The sequence below is a fragment of the Prosopis cineraria genome, unplaced genomic scaffold (assembly GCF_029017545.1).
Source record: "Prosopis cineraria cultivar Desert tree isolate PC_DT_omini unplaced genomic scaffold, ASM2901754v1 PC2, whole genome shotgun sequence".
In the NCBI taxonomy this organism is placed as follows: Eukaryota; Viridiplantae; Streptophyta; class Magnoliopsida; order Fabales; family Fabaceae; genus Prosopis; species Prosopis cineraria.
The window spans coordinates 8566402-8586731 of NW_026555333.1; the positions used below are offsets into that span (position 1 = coordinate 8566402).

At 32.1% G+C, this 20330-nt stretch overlaps 1 protein-coding gene and 1 pseudogene across 1 annotated transcript; one reads left to right on the forward strand and one right to left on the reverse strand.

Moving 5' to 3' along the window:
• Positions 1-3825: 3825 nt before the first annotated feature.
• Positions 3826-4883, reverse strand: LOC129302124 (uncharacterized; annotated as a pseudogene).
• A 2348-nt stretch (positions 4884-7231) lies between these two features.
• LOC129303386 (uncharacterized) lies at positions 7232-10693 on the forward strand. The gene is made up of 7 exons (XM_054942675.1): positions 7232-7467; positions 7663-7702; positions 8332-8402; positions 8819-8913; positions 9478-9545; positions 9677-9787; positions 10434-10693. Exons 1-7 carry the CDS (start codon positions 7266-7268, stop codon positions 10561-10563), a joined length of 717 nt encoding a protein of 238 aa, XP_054798650.1. The 5' UTR covers positions 7232-7265; the 3' UTR covers positions 10564-10693.
• Positions 10694-20330: the final 9637 nt, after the last annotated feature.

The window sequence follows — 20330 nt, forward strand, 5'->3', positions numbered from 1 at the left end:
AGTCAATATGAGAAATAAATATATTTTTTATGTCGACTATATTTTTCATGCCAAGTTTTGTTTGTTAGAATATCGTGTGCATCACAACAAGCGTTTATAATAATATAAGTATTTATAGTAAATGTAATTTTTTTCTTTGATCATATCAGCTGTCAGCACTAAAACGTCAAATATTTTCACCGAGCTTTCGTGATTTTTTGTTGTTCTGCCTTTTCTTTTTGGGAAAATCACAATCAAGAACCCCAAAGGACCATTAATTACAATTACGAACTTTAAATTATTAAAATTTTAATAATAGACAAGGATTCTTATTTGGAATTAAAAATATGTATGGATTTACAAAATTATCCTTGAGTAATGTTAAAAACAGCTGATCGAGTCTTACTTGAAAAAATTAGAAAAAGGCACTACTAAAATTATTATTATTGTGGGTTAGAACTATTGTTAATCTTAGTTAAAAAAAATCATGATCTACAATTTGGGAATGTAATTAACAATATTCTCAATACATAGTAGTAATTTCAGTATTCCTAATCCATAACACTTGTGATCCTAGTTTTCTTGACTGAGATTAATAGTTCTAATATATGATAGTAATTTTAATACTGTCTTTTTGTGATTTTTCAAGTGGTTTACTTATATATTGACAAGCATAAAAAATAACAAGCGATTGTCTTCATATTCAAAAGTGACTTTGGTAAATTTTCAATTGATTATCGTATATTCATAAGTGCTTTTTGAAAATTTCACAAGTAAATTTTAGTTTTATATTGGGAAACAACTCATCTCTAAGTGCGTGGACCCTGGTATTCCCAATTAAAATTAGCAATGATCCTAATCCATATTAGTAATTTTAATAGAGCTTTTTATTGATTTTTCGAGACTCAAAGGCAATTTTATAAACTCATGTATGTTTTTAATTCCAGTTAAAGAACATAGTCATTGATAGTCTTATAGGGCTTTTAATTATCATTTTCCCTTTCTTCTTTTTTCTTCTTGTTTTTGTTTTTGTTTTTGGTAGGAGGGAGGGCAAGCCCAGTGTACTAATTAATTAAGAATAGAGAGATTGAAATCCTGTACACTTATAAAGTACTAAGCCCTTCACAACAGAAGGAGTGTTGACTAAAAAAAAAGGGAAGAAGAAACAACCAGCACTTTTTTACCAAGTCTATTGGCCACTTTATTTCTAGATCTAGAAATATAACTAGTCTTGACTATCCAATTGTTCTTTAGAAGCTTAGAGACTTTAAGAATGACTTAGCTATAGGGAGAGAGTTCATCAAGTTTCGATCCCAAAGTATCAGTTAAGAATTTGCAATCATATTCAAGAATGACATTCTTGTAGCCAATATCCTAAGCAAGGTAAAGTCCTTTAAGGCAAGCTCAAGCCTTTGCTTCAAGAGGAGAACATTTACCTAAATAAAAGGAAAATCCAGCAATCCTATCTCAAACAATCTCTTAGAGCTCTACTACATCCACTATTAGAATCAACTTGGGAGATAACACTGTCAACATTGATTGTAATCCAGCCATGTGGTGGATGGAGCCATAAAGGAGATTGGTCACACTTAAGGTAGGGATATAATTGGCAGAGAAGGATTTCCAAACAGCCATAAGATAGGACATAGGATAATGTGGCTTATGAAAGTTGGCATCAAAAATAAAATTATTCCTTCATTTCCAAAAATGCCAAATGGAAACACCCCAAGAAATCTCCTAACCAAAGTTAATGTTGAGCCCCATGTTGCAAGTTACATTGACATGAACCCATTCTTTAAGAGAAAAAAATTCGAATGATGACTAGGATGAATCATTTGCAACCATAAAACAATGAGCATACTTATAGTCCCTTATGATGTGGAGAACATTTTCTTCATCCAAGTTACACCAATTACATAGTGGAAAAGAATAAGCCTAAGAGCTGCACATAAATTTGTTAGGAGTCTATTGTGGAAGATCATCCATAAGAAAAGGTGAACTCTTTCTACTCCTCTCTACCTCCAAATAAGTTTGAAAGTAGGATAATATAAATTTAGAGGAATCTTCCTAATTAAGAAATATGCATTTTTGAGAGTGAAAATGCCATTTGAGGAGGCATTCCAAGTCATGATGTCATTACCTACACTTTAGGAGGCGGAAGGACAACGATCAATTTGAGGATGATATCATTAGGAAGGACATTTTCTAAATTAACAACACCCCATGAACCATAAGCCACCCAATCTACAACTTTACTCTATTCCTCCTTTAGGGATAACATAAATCCTTCAATTTTGTCTTAGGGATAAGCCATAAATCATTAAAGAAGGAATTTTTTTTTCCATTGTGAATTTTTCCATTTATTGCCATCTTTAATTAATTCACTTTATTGACAAATGAAGTGCCAAAGTTGAGAGTCTCTTTTTTTAACTTTTAAAAGATCATCATCATTTTGAAGCATATAATTGTGCAAAAGGACGTCTACCCATAATCCTTTAAAACCAAAAATTAGCTTCCAAACCAATTTAACACCAAAGGTCATGTTTATAAAAGTTAATTTTTTAAAACCAAGCCCACCATACTCCTTAGGAAGAAAGACACGATCCTAATTAAAAGGATGAAAACCGTGGCTAAGAGGGCCTTTCCAAATGAAATTCCTTTTTATTTTTTTGATTTCATTATAAATGTTGATAGGAACTTTAGAGACTTGACATAAGGGAGTGAAGCCCAACACATATTTTAGCAAGGTAATTCTTTCTACAGTAGAGAGACAATTAATCTTCCAACTTGCTAACTTACTCTTAACTTTCTTCATGATATAATGGAAACATTCCATGGACTTTAGTCAAGTGGCAATAAGAAACCCAAACAATGGTCTATATCAGTAGCAATATGCATCCCAGTGACAGACTTAATTTTCCCTTTGATTGTAGCTGTTACATTCTTGGAAAAGAAGAAAGATGATTTAGTAAAGTTTACTTTCTCCCTTGAGGCACAACAAAAGCTATGTAAGCACTTCATTATGGTGGAAGCTTGTGCATTAGTAGCTTCATTGAAAAAGAGAACATTATCAACAAATATGATATGCAACACTGTAAGGACTAAAGAGGAAACAAAGATGGGTTTCCACCTACCATCATTTACAGTATCACTAATTAAGTGGGATAATCAGTCCATGCATAAAACAAAAGGAAAGGTGAAAGAGGGTTTCCTTAACAGAGCTCCCTAATAAGATTAAATATATTAGAGTGCATATCATTCTAAAGGACATTATACAAAATAATGGAAATGCAAGTGAAGATTAATTGAATATATTTAAAGATTATAAAGAAATTGTTAGAGGTAATCTTATCTGATGCAGTCGAAAGCTTTCTCTAAGTCCACTTTCATAGTAAAGAATCCTTTCCCTTTCCTGCCGTTTGCTCTCTTTATAATATGTAATATCTTGCCTACTGATAATGTTGTCTTGGATTTATCTCCTTAGGATAAAGTTAGATTGAAATGGAGAGATCAAATCATTCATGACTCTCTTAAATTATTGATTCAATATTTGTGTTATGCACTTGTAGTAAGATGTCTATACTTAGGCCTTAAAAGGCTGTTGATGGAAATATGGATGGCTTGGTAAGGTCAATAGTTTAGTATCTGGAAGGGTGCAGTTGTATGACTATTGGCCCATCAAAGTGAAGAAGTAATAATGCAACAGAATTGGCATAAATCTCTAACTCTAAGCAAATGATAAAATGATACAAGAAAAGAAAAGGCTAAAGCTAAGTAAGCTAAATATCACAAGTTGGACTTGCCTTAAATTGGTAGGAAATACATATAAATTGTTTGGACATAGGGTCAAAAAGTAACAACAAATGCCAAAGTAATCAAATGGGTAGAAGCAAATAGCCAAATCCTATTGAATAGGTACCAAGCATGAGCACCAGTGCATTCATCACTAGCTCAATTAAAGCAACCAAATTGTGTTATTTTAGACCCACCATTTCCAAAAACAAAGTTGTTGTTAGGATTGTCATTATTGAATAACACACACCAAAAGTAAGGAGAGCCTTCATCAATACCTGTCACGGCAGCTTCTACCTAAATGTGATCTTTACTTGAAAGTATATCTAAGCTCTTTTGGTTTCTTACAAGGATCTTAGAAAATGCCTTAGGAAGATGAACATAGTTAGTCTAGTAGCCTAGGAACCAACCAATAATAAGGTATAACAAGTGTTGATGATGTGGCACTATAGTCTAGAGCAAAAGCTTCAGGGAAGGCATATTCTAAAGGTTTCTTGGCATCAGGTCCTCCCACAGCATCACAATCACCCTCATATGCTTGGATGTATTGCATAGCTATGCAACCAAGCCTCAGGTTGTCATATAAAGTTGACACCTTATAAGCAGTTTAACTTTCATTAATGATAGCTACCAACTTGTCTGCAAGATTGTTCACAACTTTTACTGTTAGATTTCCTTGTCATAATAGATATTTTAAGAAATAAATTGTATAATATGAAAATACAAGCAAACATTACCAAGTTTTTAAACAAATTTGAGGACTTTATTAAGTGTGCAGCTTCTAATATTCAACGAGTAAGAAATATATTCAACTTTTATGACCATGTGTTTGGCATACAACATTTACACAAGAAAATAATTTAACGAAAAATATAACTTTGATTTGAGAGATTGCAATCATGCATGGAGAATTGTCTGTTAAGAGGAAAAAATTGAAGCATTATGTATATTGTAGTACGGGGCTCATATGAATCTAAGACTCTTTAGAGATAGCTTTTGGAGCATAATTTCCCCAAATGTTCATATCAAATACTATCAAAACTTCTATGACCTCTATTGTCTATTGAAGGAATTACAGAGAAAGAAAATCTAGTCCTTAAACTCTGATGCATTGTTTCTGATACACCAAGAATACAAGTCCAATACTTAGATGGGATACCATAAGAAAGTGGACATTTCTAAAACTAAGACATAAAAAACACCCCAATTTGACCAATTCTTTTGTCACCCATCCCCAAACTCTTAGAGGGGAAAAGGGGAAGAAAAGTTAATGAGTTTCTAAGCTTAGGTTAGTAGATCCATATCATCTATTGCTTAAAATTATAGTTATGATTGACAAATATTCTTATCCATTCTCTTAGAAGTTTAAAAATTTGGAATGCTTCATTTTCTTTCCTTTTTTAAGAAAGATAGGCTCATAAAGTTGGATCGAGTCTTGAAAACACACAAATCTAACTTAACTTGTGAATATTCTATTTATAAACTACAAGTCACCTGATAGCAATAGTTGGTTCTCTTAGAATAATCAAGGCTTCTAGCCAAAACACATAAGAATTCAAAGAAATATATTCAATGTCTTTTTGACCTTTTATTCCACCATTGCATTGGGAATCCAATATTTGCATGATGGATAGTATTCATAGTCATCAATTTATGGCCAAGAAAAATCAAATGAGAAGAAGAAAAGAATAATGTCATGTGAAAGAGTAGTCTTCCTAATATAACAAAGGACGAGGGTAATTAAGATCAACCATTAAACACCTTTCCATCAAATTCTGACATCTTCTTCATGTCAAAAGAAAATATGCAAAACAAGAAAAAAGAGGCACATTTGGACACAAGAGAAACACAAAAATCCAAATAAAGAAATGCTTAAAATATGTGCTATGAAGATGAAACAAATAATACTAAATGATAGATAGACTCCAAATCTGCAACAAAAACTGTTAGAAGAAGCAAAAGCTTATAGTCTAAGAGTGAGTGTAGATAAGGAAGGAATATCAAGAATATCGATAGCATCTGTTAAAGCAATGTAAAGAAAGAGAAAGATGATTGAAAGATAGTGCGTACTAGTGGCCATTATTTCTGTTGCACATGCAGTAAGATCAGATTGAAATAGAGGAACCAAATTGCTATTATACTAGACCAAGGGAACCATATACGCTTTACAGCTTTTCTTCAAGTTTGTAACTTAAGATGAAAAACAAGAAAGTTCCTTTTGAATAGTTAGATCAAATTCAATTAGAGTAACGCCAAATGTAAAAATTGCATTGATTTTGATTGCGGACTAATACAAATTTACCACCAAAACAATGATAAAATGCAATATTCCAATTAATATAACTAGATCCAAAAACCTAAAAAAAGAAAAAAGAGAAAGAGAGAAACTTGATTAATGAATAACTTTTTATTAAAAATTATTTATGTTATGAAAAATAATAAAAATATACTTCCTCTAATAAAAATGTAAAGCATTTTTAATGTTTTGAGATGTAATCATTGTTTTTTTTTAAAAAAGTGTCCCTAATGATAAATATTTTTATATTTGTTGTGGGGTGTTTAATAAGAATAAATATAGAAAGATAGAGTTAGTTTTAAAGTAAGTAATTATTTTATTGGGGTTGAAATTTGGTTAAAAATGCTTTATATTTTTTAATGGAGGGAGCAAGATATTGTGATGAAAGAAATAAAAAACGAAATAAAAGATTGAAGAATAAAGGAGGAGTGATTCTTAATCATGTGTATATCACCTTTATTTATAAGACTCCAATATTGAAGACTAACCCCAAAAGTTACAAGAACATAAAAAAGAAGAGATTATATAAAATAAATACCAGAAATCTTTCAATTATTTATTTTATTATTTTTTTAATTTTATCATATTTTCCTCCTTATATTGGATTTTTTTTGTTTGGGCACAACCATCAACTCTTTAGTTATTCATTTATTTTTTTCAAATCATAATATAAAGCATCTTTTAAAAATCTTACTTGATAAAAAAAACCTTAAATATTGGATTGTTATTTGGGAAAAAAAAATGTTGTATTGTTTTAAATTGTTGTTACTTGTTTTTTTGTTTAGCCAAAAATTGCTGTTACTCATTACTCTGTCCATTAAAAAATATAAAATTTTTTTAATCAAATCTCACCTTAAATGAGATAGTTATTTATTTTCAAACTAACACCATCTTTTCATATTTATCCTTATTTAATAGAGTATTTTATTTTAAAATAAATATAAATTTATTTATTTATTAAAGATACTTTAAAATAATAATAATTACACTTTAAAATATTAAAAATATTTTATATTTTTAAATATACAACTCATTGAAGAGGGATTAGTTAATAACATAAAGCAATCGGTAAGGGTATTTTGGTAATCATGAAACCAAATCTTCCCCGAAAACAAACGAGCGGCTGAGATGCGTCAATTTGGACAAATATTTGTGATTATTACTGAGAGACATGGCCGGGAATGGATGTTGAATCGGGATGGCCATAGTGGGCATGCCTGAGCATTTTAGCGGCAAACTCTTCAATTCCTCAACCTTTCCTTCAATCTTACAGAATTCAACCTCAAAACCGAAGCAAGCTCTGCACGTGAGGTGCTCACTGTCACCCCCACAATGGCGAGAGGGCCGCCGACTTGTCTCCATCTCTCTAGCTCTCTCCCACCTGCTTTTCATCCCTAACCGTATGCCTCTCACCCTTCTGTTTCATTTTTCTTTCTGTTTCGTTCGCAAGGAACCGACAAACCAAGTGCATCTACTTATTTCCTTCATACTGCAGTATATTTGAAGTGAATTGTATATATCCTAATTGGTCACATGCATATCTCCTCTAACTCTTGCGAAGTAACAAAAATGATCCATTGTCTTCTATCTTGCAGGGGCTGCTGCGGGAAGCATCTTGGATAAATATGTGAAGAAGTATGACTGTGCTATGGATTTATTTGTCGTCAATTGCAGTAATTTTTTTTTTTTGGTGCTGTTACTGGTCGGTGAGCTAGCTTAAAGTTGAAAGAATAGTGGTTATTGTACAAGATCACTTCATCATTGGCAGGCATTTATAGATAATTGCATTGACCAGCAACTTGAGGAGCTTTGCACTAGTATGGAATCAAAATACAGTTGGTTTGGTGATCCACGTGGTTAACGTTTATTTTCCCTCGAGATGATGGCGTTTTCTTATATACTTTTAACTATATTCAATGATAATTTTCCTTTATGTTTGAGCAGTTAAAATAAAAAAGAAAGGTATAAATTTTCGGCCTTTTCTATGCTCTATTCTAAAGGACATGAATTAAGAAGGTAATGTCTGATGCAGAGCCATGGATTGATTTAAACTTGTTAGTTTTATTGTTTAACCTATTGGACCAAAGTAGAACAGCAACATCAACCCCTCTCCAAAATATACGATTTATATTTCCCCAAACTAAGCTAGAATTCATATCTCGGTTTTGAATGCTTTTCTTAGTAGGTAAAGCTGACATGGATTTGAATATATTTATCTTCCCATAATGCTGTATTTATTTCTAATTTGTTCTCATATAATCTAGGAAAAGGCTCGATCCTTTGGACTTTTATGTACCGCCTATCATACTTACGCAGCTACAGATCAAGGACTTGGGTATTGCCCTTTTTTCCTCCTCCACTGCTGCCTTACTAGTGGAAACTTATATATAGCAGATTAGGAGGTCGTTCTAGATATACAGATATGTCTACGTTGACATGTTTTTACATCTCTTTTGGGAATAGTCACATCTGGTAATACAATAATCAAAGCAGATTGGGAGGTCACTCTAGATATACAGATATGTCTACGTTGACATGTTTTTACATCTCTTTAGGAATATTCACATCTGGTGATACAATAATCAAAGCACAACTTTAAAAATATAGTTCTATTAAATGTTTTTTTCCAATCATCATATTTGTTCTACACTAAACAGTAATTATTTGAATGCTATACTAGATAGATAATGCAACTTTCATAAGCGGAAAGTAATTTAAATTTTGCTTATGCTTATCTTCTCACTGATACAGAGAAAACGTTAGAGAGTGATGAACCCCAATTTGCTGCCTGCCGATCGCTACTTCGTGCGGGCCCTGCAGCATCTCTTCGTGTAAATATTAGAGCAGTACGTAATGACTTCCTTCAATTCTTGATTTACTCTTTATTTATTTATTTATTTATTTTTGTATACAGATCGCTACTTCTATTTAATTTGCAAAAGATTTTGTCTACCAAATTATGTAATGTCAGAAGTCATTGGTGTCCAATCTTTTTTCACTCCTCAGCACGTTAGATGACGTCTGAAACTCAGATGTTTTGTGATAGAGCGGAAAGTATACTTACATTACATTTATGAGAAATATTTTATGCTTTCTCAGTTCCTCCTAATTTTAAAATCCAGATGCCAAGATGGAAAGGTTTTACTTGCATACGGAAACTACTTGCTCACACGCCGACGAATTGCTTTGATATATAAAACTTTGGTCTTGATCACTGAAGAGAAGTAAATTTTTTTTACAATGACTTACTAGAACAGATATCTTGTTAGCCACCCCATATTAACTGTTTACTAAGAACATTCCTTTTATTTTATATCAGGCCAACTGACAGACCTTTGAACTGAAAATCTTACAAAATACTCTTAACCAAGCTAGAAACCATTGTTGTTATCACATCATTTGCATTACAGGTGGCGCAATATGCATCTGACAGTGGCAATGGGAAAACTGCATTCAACGATGTAGATCAATGTCTAAGGTACTGTCATCACTTTCCAACAGAAAATTTGTATCGAATTCCAGTCCCAATTAGCCATGGGAGCTGGGGCTATAGTTTGTCTACTAACTTCTACTGATGTGAAATTCAATCCCCCCCCCCCCTTCTTGAAGCGCTCTAGAGGAACTTGATTCCTTACTTCTGCATGCATCAAGAAATGAACCCGAAGCCACAGTCAAGTCTATGAAGGCAAAGATTAGTGCAACTCTTGACGCTTTGGACAGGTGATTTGCCATGATAAGTCCTGCACGTATGTCAACATGGGAGAATGACAAATAAATCGAATCAATATAGACTAATGAGAAAAGAGTATCACGAAATAGGATAATTACTCTAAAATTTTCAGAGATTTGTCTAACATAATTTTTGTGAAGTTATGTTTTTGACCCTCTAAAAAATAATAGAAAGCATAGTTGTTAAAACATAAATTGAAGTTGTTGATAACAAAGGTAAAGTATGTTAATATAGAAAGTGTAATTGTTATTGTATAACTAAGTTGAAGTTATGGGCGACCATGTTGTTAATACCTAAATTGAAGTTATTGAAGATGGGAAGTGTACTTTTTATTTCATAACTAAACTAATAATTATGCTTTCTATATTAATGACTTTATCTTTGTTATTAACAACTACAGCTTATATTTTGACTGACTACACTTTTTATTGCTTTGCTGAGGTTCAAAAACATAATTTCGGGGAAAAAAACATTGTTAAATAAGTCTGAACTTTAGATTAATTTTCCCATTTCTTGACACTTTTGTCATTTGCGATGAGATTTATTTTTCATTTTCTCTGTAAACATTTTAGTTAGCGTTGTCTTTTGCATGCATGACAGAGCTAGGTAAAATTACTAATAATAGATCTGTTACAGCCTCTTACAGACTGTACCGTCTGATGTGCTAAGTAAGGGAAAAGTTGTAGCTGATTCATACAGGAACGTGGAAGATGAAGATAGAGCAAGTCTGGACCCTGAATTAAGGCAATTAGAAGAAATTCTCTGAATTGCTAAAATATTTTTTCACCGTTTGTAATTTTAGCCAAGATCATTATGTATATTCAATTTAAAAAGAAGCCTACAGTTGACATAACATTAAGCATAATTTGAGTTGACCTTCACGATTTTCCTATTTACTTGTAAAATTGCACTGCAATCCGTCATTCTGCGCTTCCACTTGCTTGGTTTTAACTCTTAATGGGAGCAGTGGTGATAAAAATTTGAAGCGTTCATATAAAAAAAAAAAAAATTGAAGCATTATTACTTGTGGGATTGAAGATTGATAAAGTCAGTCATCATCACCCAATTGACACTTATTTGATCTTTTCTCTGGGCAAAGTGAAAATGGTATGGAGAGTGCCACAGACATGTCTCATGATCTACAGTGCTCTCTCTCTAGTTCAACTCTTATTTTGGCGGTCTGCTACCCCCTCCCTTTATTCTCTCGTGTCTGTTCTATTGAGCCCCTGTTTTAGCATCTAGTACTTGTTCGTGCCAGCCTAGTGTTGTTCGGTAAAAGCTTTTACTACTGAAGCTTTATCCCACTTGAATCAATCCCATAAATTTTTTTTATTGGTCACAGGTATTTTCTTATTACAATCATGTTTAAAGCATGTTTGAGTATTAAATGTTAGCATCTTATCTAGTGAAAATTTAAATTTTAATTCGTCACGTTATGAGGAACTAATCCTTTCTCTTGAAACCAACCCCATTAGTATCAATCCCATAAATTAACAAGCGCTGGCCATATAAGTTGAGAGATGCAGTCAACTTTGATGAGAGGAATTTCATAACAAAGTTAAATTTCTAAAAGTACCTAGTTAACTGAATTGAGAAGGAAAATAGCGTTTGATTGGCCTCTTTGAGATTTGGATAGGGATAATAAGACTATCTTCTAGATAAGGCGCTAGATTATATTCTAATATAGCTATATAGCTGTCCCTTTTGCTTCAAGCCTTCAACTGTAATCCCAATCAAGGTGAATGCATGGCATTACTAGCTCTTTTTTTTAGAGAGAACTAGATTCTAACTCCCATAAGATGCACGGGAGAGTAAAAACATTGACAAACTCAAATTATAATTAAAACATAAATTATGATAAAAACGATTGATCAAAATTACTTTTCATTATGAAAATAAAGGCTTCCTGTCAGTTCTTACTTTCATGCAAAGAATAATGGATTATCTTATTTACCATTGCTAATTTCTTTGACAATGTTGGCAATAAACATGAATAAGTATATAGAAGGATTCACCTAGAAAATAAGAAGAAGAAAAAAGAACATCTCGTAATGAACTCAATCAATTTAAGAAATTAGTTGTTATTGATGAATGGTTCCCAATCAAAAAAATAGTGACCAAACCAATGATTTGTGTATGCCATTCTATATATGAAAAAAAAAATTGGTGTAATCTGCATAAAATCCAACAAAAGCCTTTTACTGCTTGTAGGTTCTTCTTAGCAAACTTAATTTTTCATTAAGAAAAGTGAGCAACATGCCTCCTTCAATGCAATTAATGAACTTTGAATTATACAAAGAGGCAAAGCTAGCTAAGAATTTACCATCTTGTATTAAGAATGCCATATTATTTTAATGAACATGATTGCAGCAATTGAGAAACTAGGATGCTCATTAGATAATTAAATGAATAATAAGAGGTGTTGTTGATAAACTTGGAGATATCGATTATTGGGAACATGTGTGTCTATAAATACTACTTATACCTCAACAATTAACATCAATGCTAAGAATAAAGTGCTATTAGTAAAGCTTTATTAGTCATTCATTACATTTACTTGCTGGTTATTTAGTAACAACAAAATGCTATTTTCATAGCTCAAACTAACAAAAGCATAAGGATATACTTATTATCAGGTTAAGTTCTTTCCTAAAGTAGTTTCTAGTACTCTAAAGACCTCATGCATATAACTCTGATCAATAAACCACAAACTACGTTGAACCCCATCGAGAGGATTTTAACTCTATTAAATACCTTCTATTTTTGGCATTAAGGTTCAACCGTAACAGGCATTCTCACGAATGTATAATGTCTTCCGTTTCTTTTCTGTTTGGCAAAAAGAAAAAAAAAAGCCATTTAATTAATATTTTAAAAAGTTTACACTCACTAATAACAAAGAAGACCGAAAGAAGAAAAACCAAAATGCAATAAGCCTAGGTACAACATATTGCAAAAGGATAGAAAAAAGCAAATCCCTTAGTACAATCTACTGCTAAGGAAGGCAAAAAACACAGACTACCATAAACCTTCTGTGTCTTGGGCACAACTAGCTATTAGTATGATGCATAATTCCAATAGCCTCTGAAGCATTTGTCAATAAAAAATCAGATGAAGGGAATAAACAAAAAATATGTGAAATAAATATGGTTATAGAATGGATTTTTAATGTAGATAACATATTTATTTTCTCATCACAATTTTTGTCCGACAGGCTAATAACATTGGTTTTTTGTCTACTGCAATACCCTAACACCTTGGGCCAATAGCTAGGCTGACAAAAGATAAGAGAGGCAGAAAAAGGCAGTACCATTTGAAAAGCATTTACCCCCCCCCCAAAAAATCTTTATCAACTTGCAACATTATTCAAACAAAAATCAATACAGGGGGAACATACATTGAACTCTGAACCTAAACAAAAAGACAAAGAGAAGATCATCTCATGAGAACACTCAAATATGAAAAGTAATAGGTAACGTGAAAGATGAGTATTAACTTTTCCCGGGTATAATTTAGATGGTTATTCTAAGCTAGCATATCACTTTGAGGTGAAAAAAAATTAAATTATTCTTCTTTAAATTATGTTATATTATGTTTACAAGAGTGATTGGGTTCTATCATATAACCCTTGCTAGTTTGATTGTAAGACTTGTTGATTTTTCATTTTCCAAACCAGTAATTATTCAGTTTCTATTCCAGCTTCTCAGTTTTCCTTTCCCAAATTCCTTCCTCCCCCTTTCAATACCTCTTTTTTAAATATCATTTTGTGTCAAAACCGGATCACACTACATCTAGTCTTATGTTCAGGGTTCATTATCCTAATAGATATCAGAATTTCAATGGGCAATCATGTTGTATATGAGAGAAGGCACAAAATAGACTACCATGCACATACATAAATTAACTAATGATATGGTGAGAACAGACTTTACCTCCCTATCTAAAAGGATAAGAGTATTTATCTCTGGCACAATCATCTATACAAACATTATAGGAAGTATTTTCATTAAATACTTCACTGTTATAGGAAATATTTTCATTAAATAAGAAATGAACAATAGAAACAATAAGGAAGTTAGTTGTTATAAGAAGTACAAAAAATTGGCTCTAAAGACACGATTGCCGATGCAAAAGAGACTTATGATGCTGATATATAGAATAATGGGTGTGGTTTGCTTACTTTTTTCAAGCAATATTTGAATAAGTATATTTAAAGAAGAATTAACACACTTACTTCTTGCCAAAACCCATCCAACTACAACCCAGTACAAACAAAAAGATACAAATAGGGTTGAGATAAAGTAGTAGATAGTTTTGTCTTGGTTTTCAAGATTTTCGAAGATGAAAAAAAGAGTAGGAGAGTAATAACTAAAGGTAACAACATATAGAAATGTAGTTCTTTTATGTTGACTGATACAAGTTTTCTAGATATTCAAGTTGATTTTTCTTAATTGTCATATTAAATAAAAGGATAAATGTGTAAATTTACCCTAAAACTTTTACCTTAGGTGCATTTGGTATCCTAAGCTTATTTTTAAAGCAATGTCACCCTTAATCTTTCAAAAGCATAGCAATGTTAACCAACCATTTAATTTGATTCACATCTACTATTAAGTTTGTAGGTTTGACAGATGGAGTCAAATGTGGCATCCTTTATATGCTGAGTAAACCTACATGTGGCAAAGGGAGGGTGTGTGGTGTGGAATTAGTAGATTAAATGAAGAAAATAATCAGTTCATGAAAATGCATTGTCTAACCTCCTCACCCTAATTAAACCAAACCCAAAATCAAATTCACCTTGTAGCCATTCAATTCGAGGGGTAAAAGGTGTGTGATTGACGGTGAGTGCCTAAGTCGTATCAGCATTCAATTAAACTAAGATTGACTTAATATAGTATAGGCCAATCTTAGGTCATTCTTTTCAAGGAGCAATTTAAAAATTATCATAAGTTGATTCTAGATATTTAATTACTAAAAAAAATCTAAAACAAAATGCTAGATTTCTACTCTAAAAATGCAAATGAGAAAATACAATTTATGCCATTAAAACTACCTAAATGGATGCTAATGGTAAAGTCTAATAACTAAATTCTATTATGCAATGCATGAGTCTTAAATTATGATGGGGGTTTTTGTTTCAAGAAAAATGAAATAAAAGTTAAAGAAATTAATTAAGTCACAAAAAGGAATAATTAACTAAAAATTAAGAAAAAGTTTGATTTGATTTTGGTAAAGGGGACAACTTAAGATATCACATGGAGTTAACTTGTTTAACCCAATTCAATTAGTTAGACTAAAGGAAAATGATAGGAAAGTGAAATTAGTAAATTCAATTACCTAATTAAAGCAAAGGGAACCCATGAGTACAAAGTCTAACACTTAATTCACTAGAGAACTCATAGTAAATCAAATGTTATGATTACGATTTAGTAAAATTAAATTCATTAAAATCAATGATGATTAATATAAAATAAACCTGAAAAATATATTTAAATTATCTAATTGAACAATTAGATAAATTGCCAATTCAATTGGACAATCAAGAAGTAAAAGGAATAACCAAATTTGCAACAAACACTGTAATGACAATTAAATCAATAATGAGAACTCAATCACTGATTTAATTGGCAAAGCGAGGTTGTATAAACACAAATTCTAAAAATTCATTCAACAAAAAAGCAATCCAAATATCAATGAAATTCAAGATTTAAAATATTTACAACCTAGAATTAGATTGTACTCAAGTATTATAATTTAAAATCATTTAAAACTAAATAATCCTAAGCTCTTGAATTAAAAGGATAAATGAAAAATTACTCTCCTATAGTCTTCAAGTGCAAATCCTAGGCTCTAGCTCCGTCCATACTTATTCCAAGTTGTCTCCCCAATTAGCTCAAGCTCCCATGGATTTTCTTCCACCTCCAAGCTTCAAGCAAGTCACGGCCATGAGAAGATGATTAATGGAGATGGAAATAAGATACAATTCTCTTGATGGGCGTGTGTGCGCTGTATTCTCGATGGTTATAAGGGACAAGAGGTGTTGGAATGAATGAAACAAAAAGAAGAATTGAATGGAGAAATGAATGGTGAGTGTGTGATTAATTGGTGGAAGAATGGAAAAAGAGATGATGTGGCATGAATGAATGGAGTGGAAGAAAAGAGGCGCCAGAGCTGATGATGATGATGATGATGATGCACACTGAAGAAAATAAAAATCTGAGAGAAAGCTTCATCAAGCGGCGACTGAGTGTATTAGTGAGAGGAAGAGAGGGTTGGGAACAAAATGATTCAATGATTAGATTTAGAAGAGAGGGTAGAGAGTTTAAAAAAATCTTAGCCATTAAATTCAAAAGGATCAATAAAAAAAAAGATAAACAAAAAAGTATGAAAGTCTTCTAATTTTCTTTGATTAGAAATGCCCGTTGTGCCCTTAATGAATCTTGATAATTCCTTCCTTGTCTTGTTTTTTCATTGTCCTTAGATGTTCTTTCAATTTTCAAGATTTAATTTTCACCATTAAATTTTATTAATTTTATTTTCCTGGCCTAAAAAAATTAAATGCACCTATTAATATAGTTTATGTCGAAAATAACTTCCATGTCTCATAAAATATTTTCAAATTAATTTTTTTAGTAATTTTAATTTTCTCATAAAATGGTCACAAACTCAAATAATGTATAATAATTCAAATTAAGTCCAATTAATAATTGGCAAAATTAACCCATTTTCAAATAGGAAAAATAAAATATTAACAATTAAGCTAAAAATTTCCATAATTAATCCAAAAATAAATTATTTCTCAAAATTAGCGAATAATCCAAATATTATCTAATAAACCAAAATTAGCCCTAAATTATCATTAAAATGTACAGAAAAGGTGCGATAAAATATATAAAATCTATGATTCATCAATGACGAAGGGTTTTGTTTGGGATTTCAAGAAGCTGACAAGTAGAGGAATCGAATCTCATGAGGCAAATCGATAAGCAGAGTTATAGTAAATAACCTGCTTTTTCAGGTAAGGAGTCAAATGTATTCATTGTTGTAGCTTGTCATTAATATTGTGAAATCATATCAAATCTCTTCTTGAAGGCATATGACTAGGTTTTTTTTATTCATTGATTTAGCACTTAACAAAGTTAGATGGGTACGAATTGGCATGGTATAAATAGATATTTTGAAAAAATTGTAAGATATCAAAACACTATTGATGATGGGTATGGGTCAATAGAGGAAAGTATTAGAGCTTATGATGGTAGATGTGATATTGAAAGGGCTGGGAGTAATTGAGGGAAGCAACAAGTACGTGAAACCGAAGTGCGTGATGGTAGTCAAGAGAAGCAACAAGTACTTAAGGAAGATGTCATTGATGTGGAGAATGTGTCAATCGATTGGGATAACATTGCATTATCTAATGATGGTGAGGAGAATGTCCTTGATAATGTTGAAGGAAGGATTGAGGTAACAGACAATGGTAAGGGAGTTGTAATCCATGACAATGGTGAAAATGATGGGTCTCCACTGAAGAAGACTAATTTGATAGTGAGGATGAGGGATTTTATGATAAGGAGGAGAATGTGTCATTTGAAGAGGAAGATAGGGATAATGGATATAAGGATGAGGATTTAGACTATGAAATGGGTATAGATGATGATATTGGGCCTTTAAAGGAAGTGAGAAGGCTTGCTAGAGCTTATGGATTGATTCAAGGCCCTTTTTCATGTTAGGCTCAACCTTTGCAAACGAGGAAAAGATCATGGTAGCCATTGATAGCATGCTATCATAGAGGGGGTTTCTTTAAAGGTGAGGAGGAGTAAGCCTTTTGGTGTACAAGTCGTATGTTAAAAGGGCTGCTTATTTCAAATCTATGTTACAAAGGATGAAAGAACCCAGAAATGACGGTAAAGACATTATGTTTAGATTATAGGTGCACTAGGGTTTATAAAAATTCAAGAACCACAGCCAAGTGGTTAGCCTCATATTTCAAGAACAAGGTTCAAGAGAGACCTTAATGCAAGGTCTTTGACATGAAGAAGGATGTAAAGGATGAGCGAAACTCTATGTTAGCCTACACAAGTACAAGTATGCCAAAAGGAATATCATGTAGGAAATAAGGGTAGCTACAAAGACAAGTTTCAACAATATTGAAGCTTATTGTAATGAGGTGAAGGCTTCCAAGCCAAGTTTTGAGGTAAGTGTTAAAGTGAGCAAAGAAGCTATAGAGAAGGAAGAAAGGGTTTTCAGTCGGCTATACATGTGCTTCAATGCTTTAAAGGTTAATTTTTTTATACTTTAAGTTGTTTCCTGTGTTAATTTTTTTAAATCTGAGTTAATTTGTTCTAAATTTAAGTTAATTTATTTTGAATCTAAATTAAATTTTCTTGAGCTTGATAATGGTATGTGTTTCTGCATTCAACTTTAAAATTTGGAATTGGATTGTGTATTTGACCATATTTTTATAGTATAGACTTCTCTTTATGCTTAGATGTGCCATATTTGCTGTTGCAGATATGCTAAAAGAATTTTTCATCTTCTACTCGTGTACATTAAAAGTTTAGCCTTGTCATTATGCTTAAATATGCCATACACGCGTGCGCGCGCATGCATGCACACACACACACACACACACACTCTCTCTCTCTCTCTCTCTCATCAATTAGAGAAATGATATTTCTTGAATGTGAATTGATTTTTTTCATTAAGATTGGATGAAAAGTTAGCTACAAACCTATCATTGGGCTTGATGGCACTTTCTTAAAAGGACGTGCTCAAGAAATACTCCTTACAATTGGAATTGGTATGATGATTGCCTATATCCCCTTGCTTTTGGACTCAAACAAAAAGAAAATACAATTAATTGGACTTGATTTATTCAATGGATCCAAAAATCATTCAAGCTTGAGGATGCCTTAAAGGTGACAATCATGTCTGGTATGCAAAAGGTATACTAATTTTTAGTACTTACATTTGTCATTGTGACAATCATGTTTGATAATGTAAGGTTTAAATGTGGCTATTAAAAAAGTCTTACCAAAAGCAAAACATAGATTGTGTGCTAAACATATCTACACAAATTAGAGTATGTAATAGAGAGGTAATGAATTGAAGAAGAAGTTCTTCTCTTATGCTTGGAGCACATTTAATGAACTTTTCAAGGACAAACTCAAGGCATTAATTAGTGTGAGCAAGTAGGTAGCAAAGACAATCCTTACTTACCCTCTGTGACATTGGGTAAGAGCTTATTTTATTACAAGATGTCATTCATGGATGGTTGATAATAATATTAGTGAAAGCTAAATGCTTGGATAGATGCTTTTTGATATTTTCCTATTATTAGAATGTTTGATGATATTAGGGTGAAGATGATGGATAAATAGGCTGGGGTTGATAACATTGTTGGAAAGTGGATTGGGAATGTTAGCCCTAAGTGTTTAGAAATGTTTGAAATCAATAGGTCTTTAGCAATAGGTTGTAGGGTAGCTTTCAATAGTGATGTCACTGAAGGATATGACAAACATACTATGTTCCTTAATACTAAATATGCACTTGTAGGATTTGGGACCTCACTGGAATTCCTTGTGAGCATGCCATTTGTGCACTTTACATGTAAAAATAGACCTTAGTACCCAAATATCCAAGTATTACCATAAAACCACATACATAGCTAGTTGTAGCACTAAGCTTCAACCAATGAGAGGAAAGAAGTTTTAGAATATTGAACATCAACCAATGGCACCTCCTCCACTAGCTAGTATGCTTGAAAGACCAAAAAAAAAAAAGAGGCTTAAGACTGAATAAGGATCAAGATGATTAAGGAAAGGTGTGGCAAAGCATCAAAGGTACAGTGGCAACACATCGCGACACACCTACAGTAAGCCACGACATGTGCCATTTTGCAAAAAAAACTAATTTCCTCACTTATTTTGAATTTCATGCTTTCGTATATGTTTTAAACTCTAATTTATAAATGCTAAATGCATATGAATGTGATGTAAATTATGAAAACTTGAGATCCCCATTTGTGATATTTTACAAACTTTGTAATCCAGATTGGGGTTAGGCCATTGATTACCTTAGTTTTAGTAGTTCATCTTACAACATACATTGCAAAAAAATTGGTCACATTGAGTAACTTGTCTAGATGTAAGTTTTTTTTAATACCTATAATTTTTTCATCTTAGTGCACTAATTTTTTTTTTTTTAGAAAACTCGCTTCAAGCAATAGAGATTCAAGCACTACAGGAAGGGTTAGGGGCAAGGGGAACAGGTCAAGGATGAGGAAGGGGCGGATATGTTGGCCTTGATGATGCCATAGCTTCTAATCAACCACAACAAACAATCACCAAACTAGGACAATAAGAGGGAGGGCATTTTATAGGTTTAGAATTGAGTGTGAAATAGAAGTAAGGATTGTGTATAATGTATGTCAACTTTGTGATTTGTTTATAGCTTTAAAATTCAAATATTTACTTATTGAGATACATTGTTTTTTTAGTAGTTCATTATGTTTAAGTAAGTAGATCTTACACAACATAC